The sequence below is a fragment of the Oryx dammah genome, unplaced genomic scaffold (assembly GCF_014754425.2).
Source record: "Oryx dammah isolate SB20612 unplaced genomic scaffold, SCBI_Odam_1.1 HiC_scaffold_11209, whole genome shotgun sequence".
Lineage (NCBI taxonomy): Eukaryota > Metazoa > Chordata > Mammalia > Artiodactyla > Bovidae > Oryx > Oryx dammah.
Window position 1 is genome coordinate 233,855 of NW_024080602.1, and position 19,826 is coordinate 253,680.

At 44.4% G+C, this 19,826-nt stretch overlaps 1 protein-coding gene across 1 annotated transcript in view; it reads right to left on the reverse strand.

Annotated features, from left to right (window-relative positions):
• Nucleotides 1-19,826, reverse strand: part of LOC120860912 (thrombospondin type-1 domain-containing protein 4-like) — a 198,219-nt gene that overhangs the window by 159,939 nt on the left and 18,454 nt on the right. Inside the window, exon 2 of the mRNA XM_040236634.1 lies at nucleotides 4,819-5,266. Within this exon, the coding sequence (XP_040092568.1) occupies nucleotides 4,819-5,266 (448 nt within the window). The remainder of the gene's footprint in view (nucleotides 1-4,818; nucleotides 5,267-19,826) is intronic.

The following is a 19,826-nucleotide window of genomic DNA, read 5'->3' on the forward strand; positions in this document are numbered from 1 at the left end:
TGATTTTGTACTGTGTTTAAATGTTTCTCATCTGTCAATCTCATGTAAGAAAGACCAGCAAGACCATGTGATACTTCTGTATTCTGAGATGTTAAAGAATAAATTGCCCATTAAGACTGTGATTATTTGGGACTTCCCTGACCGTCCAGTGGCTGACTCCACACTTCCACTGCAAGGGGCACAGGTTTTATCCCTAGTTGGGGAACTAAGATGGTGATACCATGCACAGCAGAGCAAGTAAGAAAGAAAGAATAAAATAAAGAAAGTTAAGGAAAAAAAGAGACAAGAAAGACTGTGATTATTTATAGTGGATAAGAGGAGGCAAGAGGGCAAAAACATGAGTTTGCGCAAACTCCGGGAGGTAGTGAAGGACAGGGAAGCCTGGTGTGCTGCAGTCCATGGGGTCTCAAGGAGAGGGACACGACCCAGCCACTGAACAACAACAGAAGAGGAGGCAAGAGGTCAAAGAAAGGGAGTCCCCACCACCTGGCAGGCTCTGCACACCCGAGATCCTGACCCAGCGCTGTCTTCTCGTCCATGACTATGCCGTTTCCTTGATCTCAAATGCTCTCTCCCCTGTTCTGGCCATCCTTGAAAGCCCAGCTCAACTGTTCCCTTCCCCAACCCTATGACCTCCTGCCCTGTGCTCCTAGAGTTCTTCCCTCACTAAGTGCTCCAGCACTGAGTGTAATGACTTATAAGTAACTCATTCAGCACCTTCTCTGCTGTGTTGAAGGCGACATCATGACCAGTGATGAGACACCGTTTCAGAATTTGGACGCCTGCAAAAACATTTCCCTTAATTCAGACCACCTGCCATATACATGACCTCCCAGCTCAGAACTGAGCCCTTTACGGTGAAGGAAGTCTCAGAAAGGGGGCATTCCATCAAGAACTGGAGTGGGAGGGACTTCCCTGGGGAGGGGAGGCAGTGGTTAAGACTCTGTGCTTCCACGGCAAGGTGCACTGGTTCAATCCCTGGTTGGGAAGCAAAGATCCCACATGCCCTGTGGTGCAGCCAAAAACATTTTTTATTAAAAAATAAATAAAACAACTAGGGTGGGATATACTGGGCACTTAGTTAAAGGGATGAAGTTCTGAAATCAGTGGATATTTCCAACCAGCTCTGGGTTACTCTCCCTTCTTCTTCTTCTCCCAGATAATAACTGGGAGAGAACTCTAAATGTATGCACTATTTTTTAATCTTTGAAAGGACATAAGTGAAAGCCTGCACTCCCTGTTCACAGGGAATTATTCATACCACTGCCCTTCACCTCTTTCATTTTTGAGTAGGAAGATTTACATAATTGGGGGACTCATGCAATCACCCCTTTTGGACATTGAGAAGGATACAAATATGTCTACATAAGGTCATTGAGGCTAAGATGCTGGAATTCATGGGTCCACATGGAGAATGCACAAATAAGACAGCACAGCAGGACTGAGACTGCTCTCAGAAAAGCCTGCTTGCAATGTCGGTCTTTGGCTGATGTCTGGGGACTTGGATTTCAGAAGGGTTCCCACCACCTCCTAAGTGGTAAGTGTGAGTCACTATGCTCCGTCTATATTATGCAAGCAATATATTTTATGCTAAGCCCCTGCTTTTCTTCTGGGAGCCTGGCACTTTAGTAGTAAGCAGAGGGTGCCTCTGAACTAGCCCCCAGTATAAACTTTGGCCATGGAATCTGTAATGAGCTTCCCTGGTAGATGATACTTCACTCATGTAATAACTCACTGCTGAGGGAATGAAGAAGTACATCCTGTGTGACTCCACAGGGACAGGACTCTTGGAAGACTGAGCCTGCTTTCCTCTGGACCTGGCCCCATGCACTTTGCCTTTTGCTGATTTTCCCAGTAGCCTTTCAATGTCATAAATCATAACTGTACTTTCAAGTGTATGCTGAGTCCAATGGGTCTTCCTACAAATCGTTAGACCAAGGCATGGTTCTAGGAGCCACTAACACAGGGAGTCTTAAAGTGTTCATGGGGCATAGCCGAAGTCAGAAGAAGCCACGGGCTTAAAAAAAGAAGATATGCATTTAGGTTGCCTCAACATCCTGGCTACTATAAATAGTGCTGCAATGAACACTGGGACAGAGGAATGGATAAAGAAGATGTGTTGCATATATACAATGGAATATTACTCGGCCATAAAAAAGAACCAAACTGGGTCATTTGTAGAGATATGGACAGGTCTAAAGTCTGTCACACAGAGTGAAGTAAGTCAGAAAGAGAAAAACAAATAAAGTATATTAAAGCATATATGTGGAATCTAGCAAATGTACAGATGAACCTACTTGCAGGGCAGGAATAGAGATGCAGGTGTCGAGAGGGACATGTGAACATCACAGGGGGAAGCGGGTGGGATGAACGGGGAGATGAGAACTGACATATATACACTACCGTGTGTAAAAGACATAGCTGGTGCGAACCTGCTGTAAGCACAGGGAGCTCAGCTCGGTGCTGTGTGGTGACATAGATGGGTGGGTTGGGAGGGTGGTAGGGAGGTCCCAGAAGGAGGTGATATACATATACGTATAGCTGATGCACTTCGTTGTACAGCAGAAACACAACATTGTAAAGCAACCATACCCCAATATTTTAAAAAGAAGATGTGTATTACTGTGACCTCTAAGGAAAGAAATCTCTCAATAAGGATAAGTAGGATGCCTAGAGACTCTCAGGGATGGGAGAGCCTGGTGGGCTGCCGTCTACGGGGTCGCACAGAGTTGGACACGACTGAAGCGACTTAGCAGCAGCAGCAGCAGGATGTGGCTTGGGTTGACGGGGTGCAAAGTGTTACAGGGGTGAAAAGAAGGGATTTAAACCTGTCGATCCTTTGTCAACATTTACTTCTTTGTCTAAGAAGATGTGTGAGACACTGCTTTACCTACTTGCAAAATGATGCAGACATCATGAATTCACAAGAATTAAAAAAAAATTTTCCTTGCAATTCAGTCTCCTCAGTAGTGGAGTTATCCAGCACCAGAAGAAACCACAGCTTCTCCATAGGCAAATACAGCCCTGCTGTTGGCAGCATAGGCCTGGAAAAAAGTGCATGCTTTAAAAACAGAGGTTAAATGAAAGAAATGCTAAGTACATATCAGGTCTGTTTGAGCGTCTGAAGGGTGCGCTAAGTTGCTTTGGTCACGTCCAGGTCTTTGTGACCCCATGGCCTGTAGCCCGCCAGGCTCTCTGTTCGTGGCATTCTCCAGGCAAGAATACTGGAGTGGGTTGCTATGCCCTCCTCCAGGGGATCCTCCCGACCCAGGGATCAAACCACATCTCTTACTTCTCCTGCTTTAGCACTAACACCACCTGGGAAGCTGATATATGCTAAATGCCTTCTCTCTTTTCCTTCTCCTTATGGATTACTTGGTCCCCAAAATTAAGACACATACTAGGCAATGGAAGAGTGTATTCTACATTAGAAATTAATCCATTTCATTTTTAAAAGAATTGCAATGGATATTCAAGAACAGGGACCATGTCTTATGATGAGCACAAGTATTTTTTTGTTTTGTTTACAAAGCACTTTCTTAATATCACCGCTTTTGATCCTCATAACAACTCTATGAGGTAGATAATATGACTTTTCTTCTGTCTTCCATGGAGCTTCATGACAAGCCATGATGCTCAATTAAGACTTACTGGTTGACTGATTAGTAATGGCTTTAAGAAAATTATTGCTCTAAAAAATCAATAATTCCTGAAGTCTGTCAGTGGAAGAACATGCTGAAAAGAAATCCAGGCATTCAGAGGAATTATTAAAATCACAAATTAAGTCATTTCTATGGACTCTGTGGCAGGAAATATATTTTTAATGAGGAAATTGAAGCTAATATATAACAGCTGTCCTGTTACCCAGTAAAACTATTAAGGCAGATTAAATAATTAATGAGAAATATAGCAACTTGGAAATTTAACCTTTAAGGATTCTCTTATTTCTTTCTCTTTTATATCGAGTTGGCCAAAAAGTTCTTTCAGACTTTTCTGTACGATGGAAAAACCCAAAAGAACTTTTTGGCCAACTCAGTATAAAGTCTTTAAACTGATATTGGTTTCCCAGGTGGCTCAGTGGTTAAAAAAAAAAGAAAAAAAAAAGATCTTCCTGCCAATGCAGGAGATGCAAGGGACAAAGGTTCAAGCCCTGAGTCAGGAAGGCCCTCTGGAGGAGAAAATGGCAACCCACTGTAGTGTTCTTGCCTGGAAAATTCCATAGACAGAGGAGCCTGGTGAGTTCACGGGGTCGAAAGAGTTGGACACAACTGGGTGAGCACAGCACACAAACTGATTTTTTTTTTTTAAGCATATTTGGTCATCTTGTGTAGCTTCCATTTATAATTTGCTTTGCTGTAGAGTCATCAGCTATGGAATCTTCAGCAATTTTTCACTGTCAGACTTTTTCAGGGAACCGCCAGGAAACTTACTGGATGACACTCATGCTGGTCAAACCTCCCGAAACTCCCCCATCTTTGGCACCACCATTGGTTGCCCTAAATTAACTAAACTGCACCTGACTCACAGGCCAAAGAGCAAAGAAGAAATAGTTTTGATATAAAGCCACTGAGAATGTGGAAGTAGCTTGGTCAGCAATAGCAATCATCAATAAATGACTCAAGAAGTTATCCATAAGTTACTAAAGTAATAACCTTAGAAAAGTGTATGGGAGAACACATGAAAAGGAATGAGAGGAAGGGAGCATTCACATGGTCTAAAAAACCATGCCCTTGCTGTCTTCTACCACGTGTACTGCCGACCAGCAGAAAGATGAGTAGCAGCTGTTTCTAGGGCCAGTCTCGGGCGGTATGTACTCACATTCGTGTTGCACAGCTTGTACTGCCGGTAGGCCCCGATGCAGGAGATGGCTGTAGATCTGGTGGGCTGCGAGAAGCTCTGAGCTGCCCTGGGGGCCCCCAGCCCAGGGCTGCTGCTTGCTTCTGGGCTGTGGAAGAGACTGGAGGCTGCAGGGAAGCCTTGGTCATGGGTCAAAGGCAGCTGGTAGACAGAGCCCTCTGAGGCTTGCAGTCCAGAACGCGGGCCACTGTCACTCTGGTACAGAGGTCCATGCTGGGGGGGCTGGTGAGCTGAAGGGTGGTAGCCATGGCTAGAGCCAGATGCCCCCTGGGACCTGGAATTCCGGGATGAGGGCTTCTGCCGCCGAAGCCTCTGGGGTGGCTGTGCAGAGTCTGTCTGCAATGGTAAGATGTACGGGGCTTTCCCATAACCATACTTGCCAGGGCCGATGGGACCTCGGGTCCTGCTCCTAAAGAGAAACACACAAGAGAGGATTTTCATGTTACCCAGAAACTATGGTCCATGGGAGAGGGGACTGGGTAGGAACAGAAGCCTGAGAGAGAGCCTGTGGTGGAACAGAGGGGCAGCAGGAGGGCTTTCCAGGGGAAGGGTTAGGCCAAAACAGAGGCTCTACAGAGGCTGGAACGCAGAATGAAAGTGAGAATCAACAGTGGGTGATGTGATCGGTAGAAAATGAGGTTAGAACAGTAAGCTGTGGCTAGTATGTGACTTATGTCAGGGAGTTTGGGTGTTTTGTAGGTTGTAGGGAGCCACTGAAGGTTTTTTAATTTTTATTGGACCACAACTGATTCACAATGTGTTAGTTTCAGGTGTACAGCAAAGTGAGTCAGTTATACACATACATGCTACTGCTGCTAAGTCGCTTCAGTCGTGTCCGACTCTGTGCGACCCCATAGACGGCAGCCCATCAGGCTCCCCCATCCCTGGGAGTCTCCAGGCAAGAACACTGGAGTGGGTTGCCATTTCCTTCTCCAATGCATGAAGGTGAAAAGTGAAAGTGAAGTCACTCCGTCATGTCTGACTCTTAGCGACCCCACGGACTGCAGCCTACCAGGCTCCTCCACCCATGGGATCTTCCAGGCAAGAGTACTGGAGTGGGGTGCCATCGCCTTCTCCGATATATATACATATATCCACTCTTTTAGATTCATTTCCCATATAGGCCATTACAGAGTATTGAGTAGAGTTCCCTGTGCTATACAGTAGGTTCTTATTATTAATGGTTATCTATTTTATATATAGTATTTGAGAAGAATAAAGAGAAAATTATCATTTCAGCCATAGTTACATCCTGTTCACTTTTTCCCCCCAATAATAGTTAGTGGGGTTTTTTTCTCACTCAACTGTACTAATATTTCAGACCCTGTTTCCATGACCATTCATGTCCAAATAGCTTTTGCAGGAAAGAGGAACTTAGCTAAGCAACCAAAGACTAATGCAGTCCTGAGTCTTGACTTTCCCTGGGTCAAACTCAATCCCTGAAGAAACTTCAGGAATCTGAGCAACTGGCTACTCCATCATTTAAGTCACCTCACAAGGAATAATGGGTAAAGGGCCATGTTCACATTCATATGGATCTTTAGGTTTTGCCAAGATCAGTTGCCCTGTGGGATCTTATGACAATTATGTAAATAGAGGTTCCCCCCACCCCGCCAGGGAGAAAAAAATCCCTGATTTATAGCTTCTGTCCATTTCCATGGTGCAAATACTCCCGCCATGGCCAACTGATGTGAAGACACAATCAGCTCTAGCAACCAGGGCAAAACCAGCTCTAGCACACCACTGCATGCAAATTCATTGTACAACTACTGTTTTCAAAACAGAGCTAGGAATGATGAAGAAATATAAAAGTGAATCAGATGGGGTACCCGAGACCCCAGACATACAGCTTAAAGTAACTAAAACATAACACAAAGTGGGAAACAGCTTTGGAAGCAATACAACAAGCAATGCATTGGTAATCTGAGGCAAGAGGAAGAACTTCTATCTGGGTAATCTCAGAAGGTTTCATCATCACGGATCTGAGAGTTGGGAAGCAAGGTTCCAATACTCTGTGGAAGGATTTAAGTAAGTCACATAACTCTTACTTATTTGTAAAATGACTGAACTGGATTAAATAACTGTGAGGGTTGTTCCAGCTCTAAAATTATATGCTTCCATAATAATTAATTCTACATTGATGTAAAACTGGAAATGTGCCCAAGGGTTCCTACAGGATGGCCCCGTTAAAATAAGCACATTAAAATAGCAATCAAGGTGAAACATTAATTTCTGCCCTCTTGAAGAATTCTTTCTTCACTCTACAGAACCACTGAATATAAAATTTAACAGACCACAACTAATTACTAACATCTTTATCACAAATTGCACCTTCATTCTTAGCTGATATGGTTTTGAATTAAACTGTGCTGGTGTTTATTTTGCCTTTAGGCATTTCTCAATTAATCTTGGCAACACTTAGGACTCTATTAATGATGGGAGTTTCAGAATGCTGCTTTAAGAGACGCAATTAAGAAGTTAGTCATATATATATGTGTGTGTGTGTATGTGTGTGTGTATATATATGTTGGATGTAATTTGCTTTTTTCTTCTTGTAGCAGGCCAGGTAAAATGAATGAAATCATGTAAAAGTGAAGGAAAGAATTTTTCTGTGTGTGTGTCTTTTTTTTTTTTAAAGATCTGAAAGCCTAATAGAAATTCTAGCTTCAAAGTAAGTACGAGTGGAAACCCCAACAGAAGGTAACAGAGAAATAAACATATGTGGAGTGATGCTTCTCAGATTTGAATGGGCAAAAAAATCTTGTTGGGAGGCATATTCTGATTCAGTAGGTTGGGGAAGGGGTAGGATTCTTCATGTTGAGAGGGTAACAGGCAGGAAGCCCAGGGGTCTCCCAACGGAGGAAATAGCCTGCAAGTGTCAGACATTTTTATCTCTCTTAAGGGGCAGGAGGAAACAAACTAGGGGTATTTTTTCCTTCTCTATACAAATTTAAAAAGAGGTTTCTCTTAAAGTACTGTGTTGTCCTAATGACACTTGGTTTTACCTGAAGTTAACCAATGCCTTTTTCTTATGGAAATGTTTATCTTAAGCTACGCTAATGTACTATGCATTTACCCCAAACTCTGTCTTCAAGTTGGTTCCACCTCTTGGCTCAGAACCTACTTGACAAACCAGTATGTTACACTCAGATATTGTTCCTCTAATCTGTGTAAATGAAACTATTTGTATGGTGATCTGCCCTTCTTCAAGATTCAAGTTAATCATTTTATGGCCCAGGATGAACCATTTGGTGCCAAGATTATCCCAAAATGCATCTTATGGGTGAGGGGCCTGGTGCCATTCTGAGTTTTAAGACATTCCTTTCTTTCATTAACAGACTGCTAGTGACTATATAACATCCAGTTGAAGACTAGCAGGGGGGTACTCTTTCTGCCCCCTTCTGATGGCTATGTCAGAAGCTTTCTTTATCTCCTTTATACTTTAATAAGACTTTATTACACAAAAGCTCTGCGTGATCAAGCCTCGTCTCTGGCCTTGGATTTAAATTCTTCTCCTCTGGGGGCCAAGAATCCGGGCATCTTTGCATCCTTTCAATGTCTAACAAGTTCCCAGGTGATAATGGTGATGCTGGGGTCCATAGACCCACTACTTTGACAAAGTCACAGAATAGAACTGAAATTCCAAGCAAAAGAGTGAGAATTCAACAACATTTGTCAGGTTTAATGGCGAAAGACAGCTATAAAATTGTTTCAAAAACCTCTTAGCCTGTGACACAGACAAAAATTCTGCTGGTTTGAGCCAGGATGCCCTGCTGTAGCTCCATCAGTGAGAGGTGCTGAACCCAGACGGACTTGACCTTGCTCTTGGGAAGTCCAGGAGGCAGAGGGAGAACCTACAGTTGGCCAGTGACTTGTGTAAGCATCTTTTCAAAGGCTGCCCATCACCCCAGAGGGGGTAACATATACATGTGCAGATGTATATTTTTATATTCACAGTGCCTCATGGGAGGCTCTGCCGAGAACCATTCAAAACCTACCCAAACAGCAACACCATTGGAAAGAGGATGATTCAGAAACAAACGACCAGTTAACTCTGATAAACAGACTACAGAGGATGAGCAGCCAATTAGCGAGTGCTTGTGAGAGATATGATTTCTGAATTCTTGACTCAGAACACTTGGACAAGCAGCAGATTCATCCCCACTTGGCCAGGACAATGTGTGTTTTCCTTACAGCCGGTCAGAGCTAATAATCCTGATGGTTCAGAATGGCCTCTTCCCCACAGGACAGAGTCCATCTGGCCACTTGCAAGGGTAGATTTATGCAGAGTTGGGATAATAAGCACAGATGTGGCCGAGGGGATCTGTGTAGCTAGTTAACCCTTCCAGGGGTGCATGTGGTAGGTGCCTGGGAGCTGTTAGGGTGATCAGTTTTGCTTAATCTCCCCATCACCCGGCTCTGGGATTTTTCCATTTGTCAAAGTCCTAGCTAACTTTGGAAAGTTAGGTCTTGAAAAAGTAACAGAAAAAGCCTGACTTGAAAGTCAAGGACATTGATGTTTGTATAGCAGAGTGGTTAGACTTGGACTTTGAAGCCAGGTTTCCTGGGTTTGAACCCCAGCTCTGCCACCTGCTAATTATGCAATTTGGGTCGGTCACTAGTCCTTTTGGAGATGCTCACTGGGTCATTCGCAGAGATGCGGATGAACCTAGAGAATGTCATACAGACTGAAGTAAGTTAGAAAGAGAAATATAAATATTGTTTATTAATGCATATATGTGGAATCTAGAAAAATGATAGATAAACCTGTTTACAAGGTAGAAATAGAGACACAGACATAGAGAACAAATGGATAGATACCAAGGGGGAAGAAGGGGGCAAGAACAGGGAGACTGAGATTGACATGTATACACTACTATGTATAAAATAGACAACTAATGAGAATCTACTGCATAGCACAGGGAAATCTACTCAGTGCTCTGTGGTGACCTAAATAGGAAAGAAATCCAAAAAAAAGAGGAGATATATGTATGTTTGCTGCTGCTGCTGCTAAGTCGCTTCAGTCGTGTCCAATTCTGTGCGACCCCATAGACGGCAGCCCACCAGGCTCCCCCGTCCCTGGGATTCTCCAGGCAAGAACACTGGAGTGGGTTACCATTTCCTTCTCCAATGCATGAAAGGGAAAAGTGAAAGTGAAGTTGCTCAGTCGTGTCCGACTCTTAGCAACCCCATGGACTGCAGCCTACCAGGCTCCTCCGTCCATGGGATTTTCCAGGCAAGAGTGCTGGAGTGGGGTGCCATTGCCTTCTCTATGTATAGCTGATCGACTTCACTGTACAGCAGAAACTAACAGAACATTATAAAGCAACAATACTCCAAATTAATAAAAAAAAGAGATAGTCACTCTCAGCATTGTGATGTCTCCTTAAATGTTGCATCTCAGATCCAGCCCTGGCCCTGCGTACATTAATAAATAAAGATGACAATAGTGCCTTGCTTCCAGGTTGTTGTAAAACATAAACAACTTAAGTGCAAAGGATTTAAACAATGCCTGACACACAGCATGTTTCGTATAAATATTTGCTTTTTTAAAAAGTGTTCAAGCTTGGCCATTTACCAGCTCTCCAAAGTTGGACAAAAAGCACACCCTCTATGTTCTTACCTAGAAAATGAGAGCTACAGCCACTAGGCTGGTTATAATAAAAGGAACAAATAAAAAAAGTGTTGGAGAGGATGCAGAAAAACTGGAACCCTCAGACATTCCTGGTGGGAAGGTAAAATGGTGCAGTCATTTAAAAACTACCCGGATGTTCCTCAAAAGTCGCATGGAGTATTTCCATGTGACCCAGCAATTCCAATCCTCCTAGGTATATACCCCAGGGAAATGGAGACGTATGTCTGTGCAAAGACCTATACTGAATCTTGTACATGAATGTTCATAACAGCTCTGTTCATGATGGCCAAGACATGGAAACCACCCAAATGCCTATCACCTGATGAATGGATAAACAAAACATAGTATATCCATACACTGGATTATTACTCAGCCATAAAACGGATGAAGCACTGATACAAACTACAACACTGATGAACCTCAACAATATTCTAAGTGAAAAAAGCCAGACACAAAAGGCTACATGATTCCATTTATACAAAATGTCCAGAACAAGCAATTCATAGAGACAGACAGAAAGCAGATTATTGCTTACTAGGGGAGACTAGGCAGCAACTGCTAAAGGATATGGGTTTCTTTTGGGGATGGTGGAAATGTTCTGTAATCAGAGAGTGGTGACTATTGCACAACCTTGTGAATATACTAAAAATCACTGAATTATACACTCTAAATGGTGAATTTTATGGTACATTAATTATCTCAATACAACTGTCATTTTTTAAAATGAGATCATGAATAATTCCCAGCTTATCTACTTACGAAGATGTAAAGATCAAATTGAGGTTACCAATAGGAATGCATGTTTTGAATCTGAAAGCAGTTTTTATCATTCATTTTCCATCACTTGTTTCAACAACCTTTAACAAACTTCTATTGATCTATGAGCTTCATGTGTGATATTTTTTTCCTGCTTGTTCACATTTCCAAGCCTGACAACATGAGTAAAGGCAGAGCCTCCCTCCCCAACAATGGTAAGAGCATGACAGCAAGGGTTCTGACACCAAGTTCTGGCCTCAGTCCTTCCAACGACCTTCTATGGGCGTCTGGGGAAACTGTTGTTTCTTGAGAAAATGGCTACAAACAGCGTTTTGGAAAGAGTAACAAACACATAAAACATGTTCCCTACAACCGGCTGGCTGCCACCCAGGGGCTAATTAAGTGTGATGCTGTCCAGCTTGGTGATGTTAATCCTGACCAGTCAGTGTGATGATTCAAGCAAAGACGTCACATCTAGCTCCCTCTTCCCAGCTCGACATGAACCCTGAAGTGTGTCATCTATGACCACCACCTGAACTGACAACACCCACATGTCTACTGCCTGCCCAGACCCCTCTTTTGAGCATCAGTTCCATCGACCTAACTAACCTCTAGACTAGCACTGCTTCTCACCTGGGATGTACATGCAGAATAGCTGAGGATCTTGTCAAAATACAGCTTCTGATTTAGGAGGTCAGCCGGTGGGGGTCTGATTCTGCACTTGTAACCACGTCCCAGCTGACACTGATGCTGTGGGTCCCTGGACTATACTTTAATTGCTCTAGACATTCCCTCAGACATCTCAAACTCCACACATTTAAGCCCAAATTCATCATCTTCACCCCACAAGACAAAAGTGTTCTCTTTCTAGCTCTTCCTATACTCTCCGTCTTCTCAGTAGTTTTCCAACTTGAGCAAGCATCAGAATCACTTGGAGGTCTTACCTAATCGGACCACTGAGTCCTGCCCACAAAGAGTATGATTCAGGAGATTTGGGTGGGGTCTGAGAATCTGCCTTTCTTACAAGTCCCCAAGGGATGCTGATGCTGGTCTGGGGGCCAAACTGCTCTGTTTCACCCCCAAGTACCGCACCATCCCCAGGTCCAAACCCGACCCAAGCCTCCACTCCGTAGAATCTGTGTCCTTCTCTTTTGTCCTTCCACTGAGCCCCATGTAACTGTCACAGCCCTGATGTCAGCTTGGTCTTCTATTCTCCTCAACCCTGTGATTGTAAGTTCAAACTCTTCAGCTCAGCCACCTAGCCTGCACAGCAAAGCTCCTATCACAGCCTGGTACTCAAGAGACCTCCCACACCACACTCCTTGGAGTTTCCCAACAGAACAACCCAGTTTATTTCTCCATGCTCTGGCTACGCTGCTTTCTCCTCTAGGCTGCCTTCCCCACCATTTTCTGCAACAACCAGCTAGTCACCCTTCAGGACTTAGCTGAGCAATAATTCCTCCACGAAGCTCTTCTGGGTCCAAACCCCACCCCTCCACTCCCTAGAATCAATGTTCATCTCCTCTGTCCTTCCACCAGACCCCATGTAACTGTCACAGCATAATAACCTTTTATTGTACCAATTTCTTTAGACTGCCTTAGTTTAACAGACTGCAGGCTCCTTCAGAGGAGGGGATATGTCTTATTTGTCTTATATCTCTAGATCCTAGTACAATGGTCAGCATAGAACAGGTATTCAATAACTGTTGAAAAACTGAAATAACAAATGAATGAATGGCTCCAACCATGACTGCCAAAGCAAGAACCCTTCTTATTGAAAGAAAGTGTGAAAGTGTTAGATGCTCAGTCGTGTCCGACTCTTTGCAACCTCATGGACTGTAGCCCGCCAGGCTCCTCTGTCCATGGAATTCTCCAGGCAAGAATACTGGAGTGGATTTCCATGCCCTCCTCCAGGGGAACTTCCCAACCCAGGGATTAAATGCACGGATTCAAACCCAGGGATTGAATCTGCATTGCAGGCAGATTCTTTACCATCTGAGCCACCACCTTCCCATTACTATCCATGTTTAATTGCCAGTACATGAAATATCCCTCTGTGTAGGAATAAAATCTCATCTATTAAGCGAGACCATTCCTGGTATCAAACACCTGGAGAAGAAACACATCCTTAGAATGAAACAGAAGATCCAACAGAGGCTGGGACTCAGCTTTATTCTCAAAAGGAGGGAAGAACTAAGAGGTCACGGTGCTCCATGCAAGCCTGTCAGAGCTTGAGAGCCACCCAGGAGAGGTTGTCTGTCAGCTGCTTGCGGATACAGGATGGCATTCCATCTATTGTCTCAGTTCCCAGTATGGAGTAGAACGGGCAGAGAGAGAACCCTGCCTTCTGGAAGCCAGGCTGTTTGTAGTTCTTACACTCTTCATGTTTATTTCCCTTCGAGCTTCGGGCTCAGTCAGGTCTCTGCAAGAGGCCTGGCCTCTCTCAGCTGTGCTAACATGAACCACACATTGGCCCCAGCATCCAACAGAGCAGCAGCCCTTGGGACCAGCCTGTTGGGGTCCCCAGGAGCCTGAGTCTGCCAGCTGGGGGCTGGGCAGTGAGGTTGGTGTCCCTGCTCAACTGAAAAGTCTCCTTTGTATGCCTTCAGCTCAGAGGTTCCAGGTTTTACAGCATTTAAAGAGGCGCATTCCTTGCAGCAAGCTACCTGAGTTGTTAGGTAAACAGAAGTCAATCCTTCCATAGCAAAGATGGGAAGGAGGCTTGGGAGACAGGATATTACTGGAGAGGTTCACAGAAGCAAGGGTGGGTGGAAGTTCCTGTACTAGATGCTGTTGAGAAAAATCTAAGATCTTTTTAAATCTTAATGTATCTAATGAGTAATCTCCATATGATTTAAAGGGATCCATTATGCCACATTTGCACGCTGCACTGTTTTTACATATCAAAACTAAATTCTTCCCAAGCTAATGTTTGGGTGCAAATTTACCTGGCCAGTCTTAGCACCAAAGACAGGTCTGAGGATATGAGAAGCTAAAATCAGTCTCCTAGTTACAGATGCGAAGAAGCTGCATCTGAGGATTGCCTCTACTCTAGCCTCCAAATTGTGCACATTCTTCTTCCACTCAGCATGCTAAGCGTGGAGAGAGCAAAGGAAGATGTGAGTCACACCTATTATCAAGTGAAATGCTTTCCCCCAAATCCTTCAGTTTGATTTTTTTTTTAATTGAAGGATAGTTGATTTACCATGTTGTGTCAGTTTCTGGTGTACAGCAAAGTAATAGACATATATTCATTCATACATACATTGGCCTTCCCTGGTGGCTCAGACGGTAAAGAATTTGCCTGCCAATGCAGGAGACATGGGTTTGATCCCTGGGTCAGGAAGATCCCTTGGAGAAGGAAATGGCGACCCACTCCAGCATTCTTGCCTGGAAAATTCCACGGACAGAGGAGACTGGTGGATTATAGACCATGGGGTTCCAAAGAGTGGGACACGACTGAGCACACACACACACGTGTGTGTGTGTGTGTGTGTGTGTGTATTTCTTTTCTTTTTGATATTCTTTTCCATTATAGGTTTATTATAAGATCTTGACTATAGTTCCCTGTGCTATACAGTAGGTCCTTGTTAATTATCTATTTTATATATAGTAGTGTGTATCTTGGAGAAGGCAATGGCAACCCACTCCAGCACTCTTGCCTGGAAAATCCCAGGGACGGGGGAGCCTGGTGGGCTGCCGTCTATGGGGTCGCACAGAGTCGGGCACAACTGAAGCGACTTAGCAGCAGCAGCAGCAGCAGCAGCAGCAGCAGCAGTGTGTATCTGCTAATCCGAAACTCCTAATTAATCCCCAAATGCATTTATAAAGAAGTTTTAATAGACATCTTAAAAGATACTGGGCCGCATACCTATATATATATATCTATCTACGTACAGAGGCACGAAGAGACCTGAGGGGTCCTCGGTGCAGCCTCTTGAACAGGCAGGACACCTGAAACAACCCTCATAGGACAGTGTTTTAAGGAATTAGCCAGTACATCTCTCCCTCTCAGCAATCCCTTCTCTCCCTGACCAGTGCCTCTAGAATGACCTTGATCATTACCGCACCAGAAAAGAGAAGAACTAAAGATCAGCAGAAGAGAAGAGGTTTCTTTAGAATCTGGAATGCTGGGCCTTGTCTGGCAAGATCCAAAGCTGGGAGCACAGAGAGCAGAGGTATCGTGTACACTCCAGAATGTGAAGATGCTAAGACTGAAATAATCGTCTCAAACCTATAGGAATTAAGAGTTTGGCTAGCAGGCACAGGAGGGAGCAACTGAGAGGCAGAGGCAGAGGTTAGGGTAGAAAATTCTGCCTGGGGTGGGGAGTAATAGAAACCTCAGATTTGGTGGCTCAGAGGTTAAAGCGTCTGCCTGGAATGCGGGAGACCCAGGTTCGATCCCTGGGTTGGGAAGATCCCCTGGAGAAGGAAACTGCAACCCACTCCAGTACTCTTTCCTGGAGAATCCCATGGAGGGAGGAGCCTGGTAGGCTATAGTCCATGGGGTCGCAAAGAGTCAGACACGACTGAGCGACTTCACTTTCACTTTCAGATTTGTTTAGGAGCCTGAGAATAGAAGGGGCCTGCAAGCTTTGTAGGGAAGTCCATGTCCAACATGGCTCCTGAACATGGGAGGACTTGGGAAGGAGGGGCCCACCTGAGCACTGATGGGTCATCCCTAAGGAGTCTTTGTGGTTCTAACAAGAACACAGAGCGCATGACTTCTGACTACAGTACAGGTGGAGACCTCAGGGACAGTTACTGCAAAGGGTGGGAGGCAGTTCATGGAAGCAAAGGAGCGACCACAAAACTGAACACAGCTGCACAGAAGCCGCTCATCTGGAGATCCACGTCTCCCTCAGGGAAAAGGGTACAATTCGAGGACGGAGGGAAGTCCTGAGTGAGCTAAGTATAAATCACAGAACTGGTCATGTTTGTTGCCGTTGGTTGGTTTGTTTTTTGTTTGTTTTGCTTTGTGTTTTTTGGCCTTGCTGCATCTGATCATCTGAGCTTCCTGGAGCTGGCAGTTTTCCTGCAGCAGCAGAAACCAAGACTCATGAACCAAGACTCATGAACTTCTACCATAGTTGTAGAAAAATAAATTGCATTTTGCAACTCTGAGTTGCTAAATTTGAAACTCAATGTAAGCATCTTTAAAGAGGAGAATAATGAGCTAGCTAAATGAAGGTACACGTCAGGGTACATGCTGGTGGAGTTCAATGAAGCTGTTTAAAAGAATGAGGCAGATGCATATGTACTGATACAGAACGGTCCCCAAAGTACCCTGCAATGAAAAAGGACAAGACGCAGACACAGGAAACATTCATGCTCCTTGTTTGTGTTTACAAAGAAAGGAGGAAAACATGTATACAACATATCATATGTATGCTGCATACATTCTGAACTGATGCAAATGAAATTTTAGGCAAGGATTTCCTTTGAGAAGCAGATTCAGGGTGGAGTTGAAGCAGATTTATCATTTCTTACCCTTTTGTACTATCATAAAAAATTTTTTTGTCTTCTCTACAAGTTTTCAATATAGGAAAGTGATATCAAAAAGAATACTACTAAATCATTTTCCACTGAATTTTTTAAAATGTAGCCTTTTATGGATGTGGGGAAGATCCTAAGAAAGCAAATGCCAAAATTCCTAGGCAGAACTCTCTCTAAAGGTTTTGTCTGCTGTATACACAACATCACAAAGAGAATACAAGTCAGCAAACTTAATACTTGAATATGGAGACATTTCAGTTGGACACAAAATACCCATTTATAAATTGTAATCCCCAAAGACAAAAGGAGCATAAACAGTTAGGGGAGAAAATATTCTTCTGAAATGTCACTAACTGAAAAGTCACATACTCCCAGAAGATTTTAGATCAACAAAGGCCATCAGAAGCCCTGTGCCAAGCTTCTTTGGAATCTGGATGTACTTGGGCAACAGAGCCTAGGTAATGAATTGCACTGACTCTGGACATCCAATACAGTAGCTACAGTGATGACAAAATGCACCCCAGAGCATATTCCCAGGTTGTGCACGCATCCCGGTCCATGAGGAAGCCAAGTCAAACTCAGGACCCTCACGTACTTTTGACTTCTCTCTCCACCAGATTCGTTTTCATAAACACGCCCCTTGATCATTACCCTCTATTAAAAAGAAAAAAATGTTCATGACTTTGTTCTGCCTAGAAAATAAAGTTCAAACATAGATGGTTTTAAGGCACATTCATTTTGATGCCACATTAAGACCTTCATCAACTGGTCTCAGTCTCTCACCTCAGATTCAATTCCAGCCTTTATCCTCTCCCCTGTCTCCTGCCACCAACCCTACACTTTCCAGGCACAAAAAATCACTCATCATTTTCCAAACACACTGAGCTCTTGTGCCTCCAAGAGCCTGCCTGGAATTCTACCCTACCTACAAACTTCTGAACTGGAGCAGCCTTCTAGCCCAAAATAAACATCAGCACCCGCATGCTTCCCCCAGGCGGCCCCCACACAGTGAGCGCTTTCTGTCGTCTGTTCGCCCCTCTGCCACGGCATTAACACTGCATCTTGGTAATGTTGTTGAGTAAAAGGCCTGGCTTCCCCCCAAGTCTTCCAGTCTTTGAGGGCAAGGCTTGTCAATTTCTTACTCCTGTGTGTGTAATCCCTGAGATTAGCAGCGGGTCTGACCCAGAGGCACTCTGTGAATGTTTGTTGAAATAACACTTGTTTGAGACCAGAGCTTAATTGCTCACCATTTCTTACCAACGGGTCAATAAAGGTTACCTCTGTGGATCAATTAGCAGAAATATAAAAGCTCTGAGTTCCAATAAGCAAGAAGTCAAGGCAGCCCCACACTTCTGGGTGGGAAGCAAAGGGAGCTGATGTGAAATTAAACATCAGTAGCCATTGGCCACCTAGAGAGACCCTGACACTCAAATGCAAGGGGAGGAAGAATGGAAGGGAGCAGCGTTGAAAAGCAGAAACATGCGTTCACCAAGGGGTGCGTGATCCAAGGCAAGGTGGAAGGAAAGGAGTCTGCAGCTTACAGCTGGAAAGAGAGCCCTGTGTTCCTAAAACTCACCCCGTTCCATTGTGATCACCTGCCAAATGGAGAAAGGATAGCATGTACTGAGTTCAAAGAGGCTGTGAGCAAATGGTTTAGGTTGAGAGCATATGTCTTCTTAGAAGTTCAGAAGACTGAAAGTCCTGCCAGAGCTGTTCCAGGCAATAAATTATCTGCTGTCTACAGCAGATAAGAGGCAAAACTCTGACCACTTAGGGAAATAAAAATTAAGATGATGAAAACAAAAGCTTTCCTGATTGTCTACTAGGTGGTACACACTGTCACACACATTAGCCGGTTTAAACAGATCTGCTTGCTCCCCGGAAAGTATTTAAGGTCTGGATTTAAAGACCAATGGAAGAATCAGTGGACAGGTTTGCTCTGAGCCCTCAGGGAAGAAGGATCTCAAAGGCTTACATGTGGGGGAGTTGGGGAGACAAAGGGAGAGAGAGGAAATGACGAATTTGTTTTAATAAGAGAAAAGGAATGAGGTCTTTTCACCAATGGATTCAGGGGCACTAGCAGGAACCAAGATGCCTGGAATCTAGCAAAGGAAGTAGAATGGTGGTTTTGGAGCAACTGAGTTTAAAAGGCCTTCTTTGCGCCAGGAAGCCAAGCCCTGAGAAAACCTTCTTCTCAGTGACCCCACCCAACTGCTGGCAGCCCAGACAGTGAGGACCATAGCACTGTCCCCCCACCTCCACACACCCCAAATATAAACAGCCTTCAGAACAGACCCAGTCCTTCTGGGGTAAGGATCTCAGGAGATACCTGGACTCTGATTTGTTAATAGATCTTGCCAATAGGCTGCTTCTCCTTGTCTAAAGGATGGTGTTTGGAGGCCAGCCAAGCATCCCTAAGGACAACACCACAGTGCTCCCAGGTGCTGCTGCACATCTGAATGATACTGGGTTGCCAGGACTGATCTTCAGGTGCTTGTGCAGTATGGGCCCCAAGGGGTGGAATAAGGGCATGGCGGGAGCAGGGGGTCTTCAAGGAAACCAACTTCAGACCAATAGAAAGCAATAGTACCCACTGCCTGCACAGCTGCCACTTGTAGTTGAGCAGGTTATTCATTGCACCAGGACACCTGGGTGTTGAAATGCAGTGTGTCTTCTCAGGGAGGGGATGGACCTAACCAGAGGAAGAGGCATCTGTTTTGGATTCACACAAAGGCAAAAGATGAGCTGGTGGAGGTTTACCAAAGAGACAATTCCAGTTGAAACTAAGTTAACATTCGATTGCTCAGAGAAAGATGATGGCCCCACCCTGTTTCACGCTGGGCAAGGGCATCCCTGAAGATGAGGAAACTAAGAGATCAACTGGGACAGGGGTGGTAACTGGGGAGATAGAGAGGTCCTGGGTATTCCATCAAACCATCCAGGCCAGCCACTTATTACTTTGTGATCCTGGGTCAGTCAGGCCACATTTCCTATCTCCAGTGGCAAAATGGAATAATGGTACCTACCTCATCAGTGGCTGCCACGAGGGTTAAACAAAATAATGAAGGTAAAGGGCCTAGCC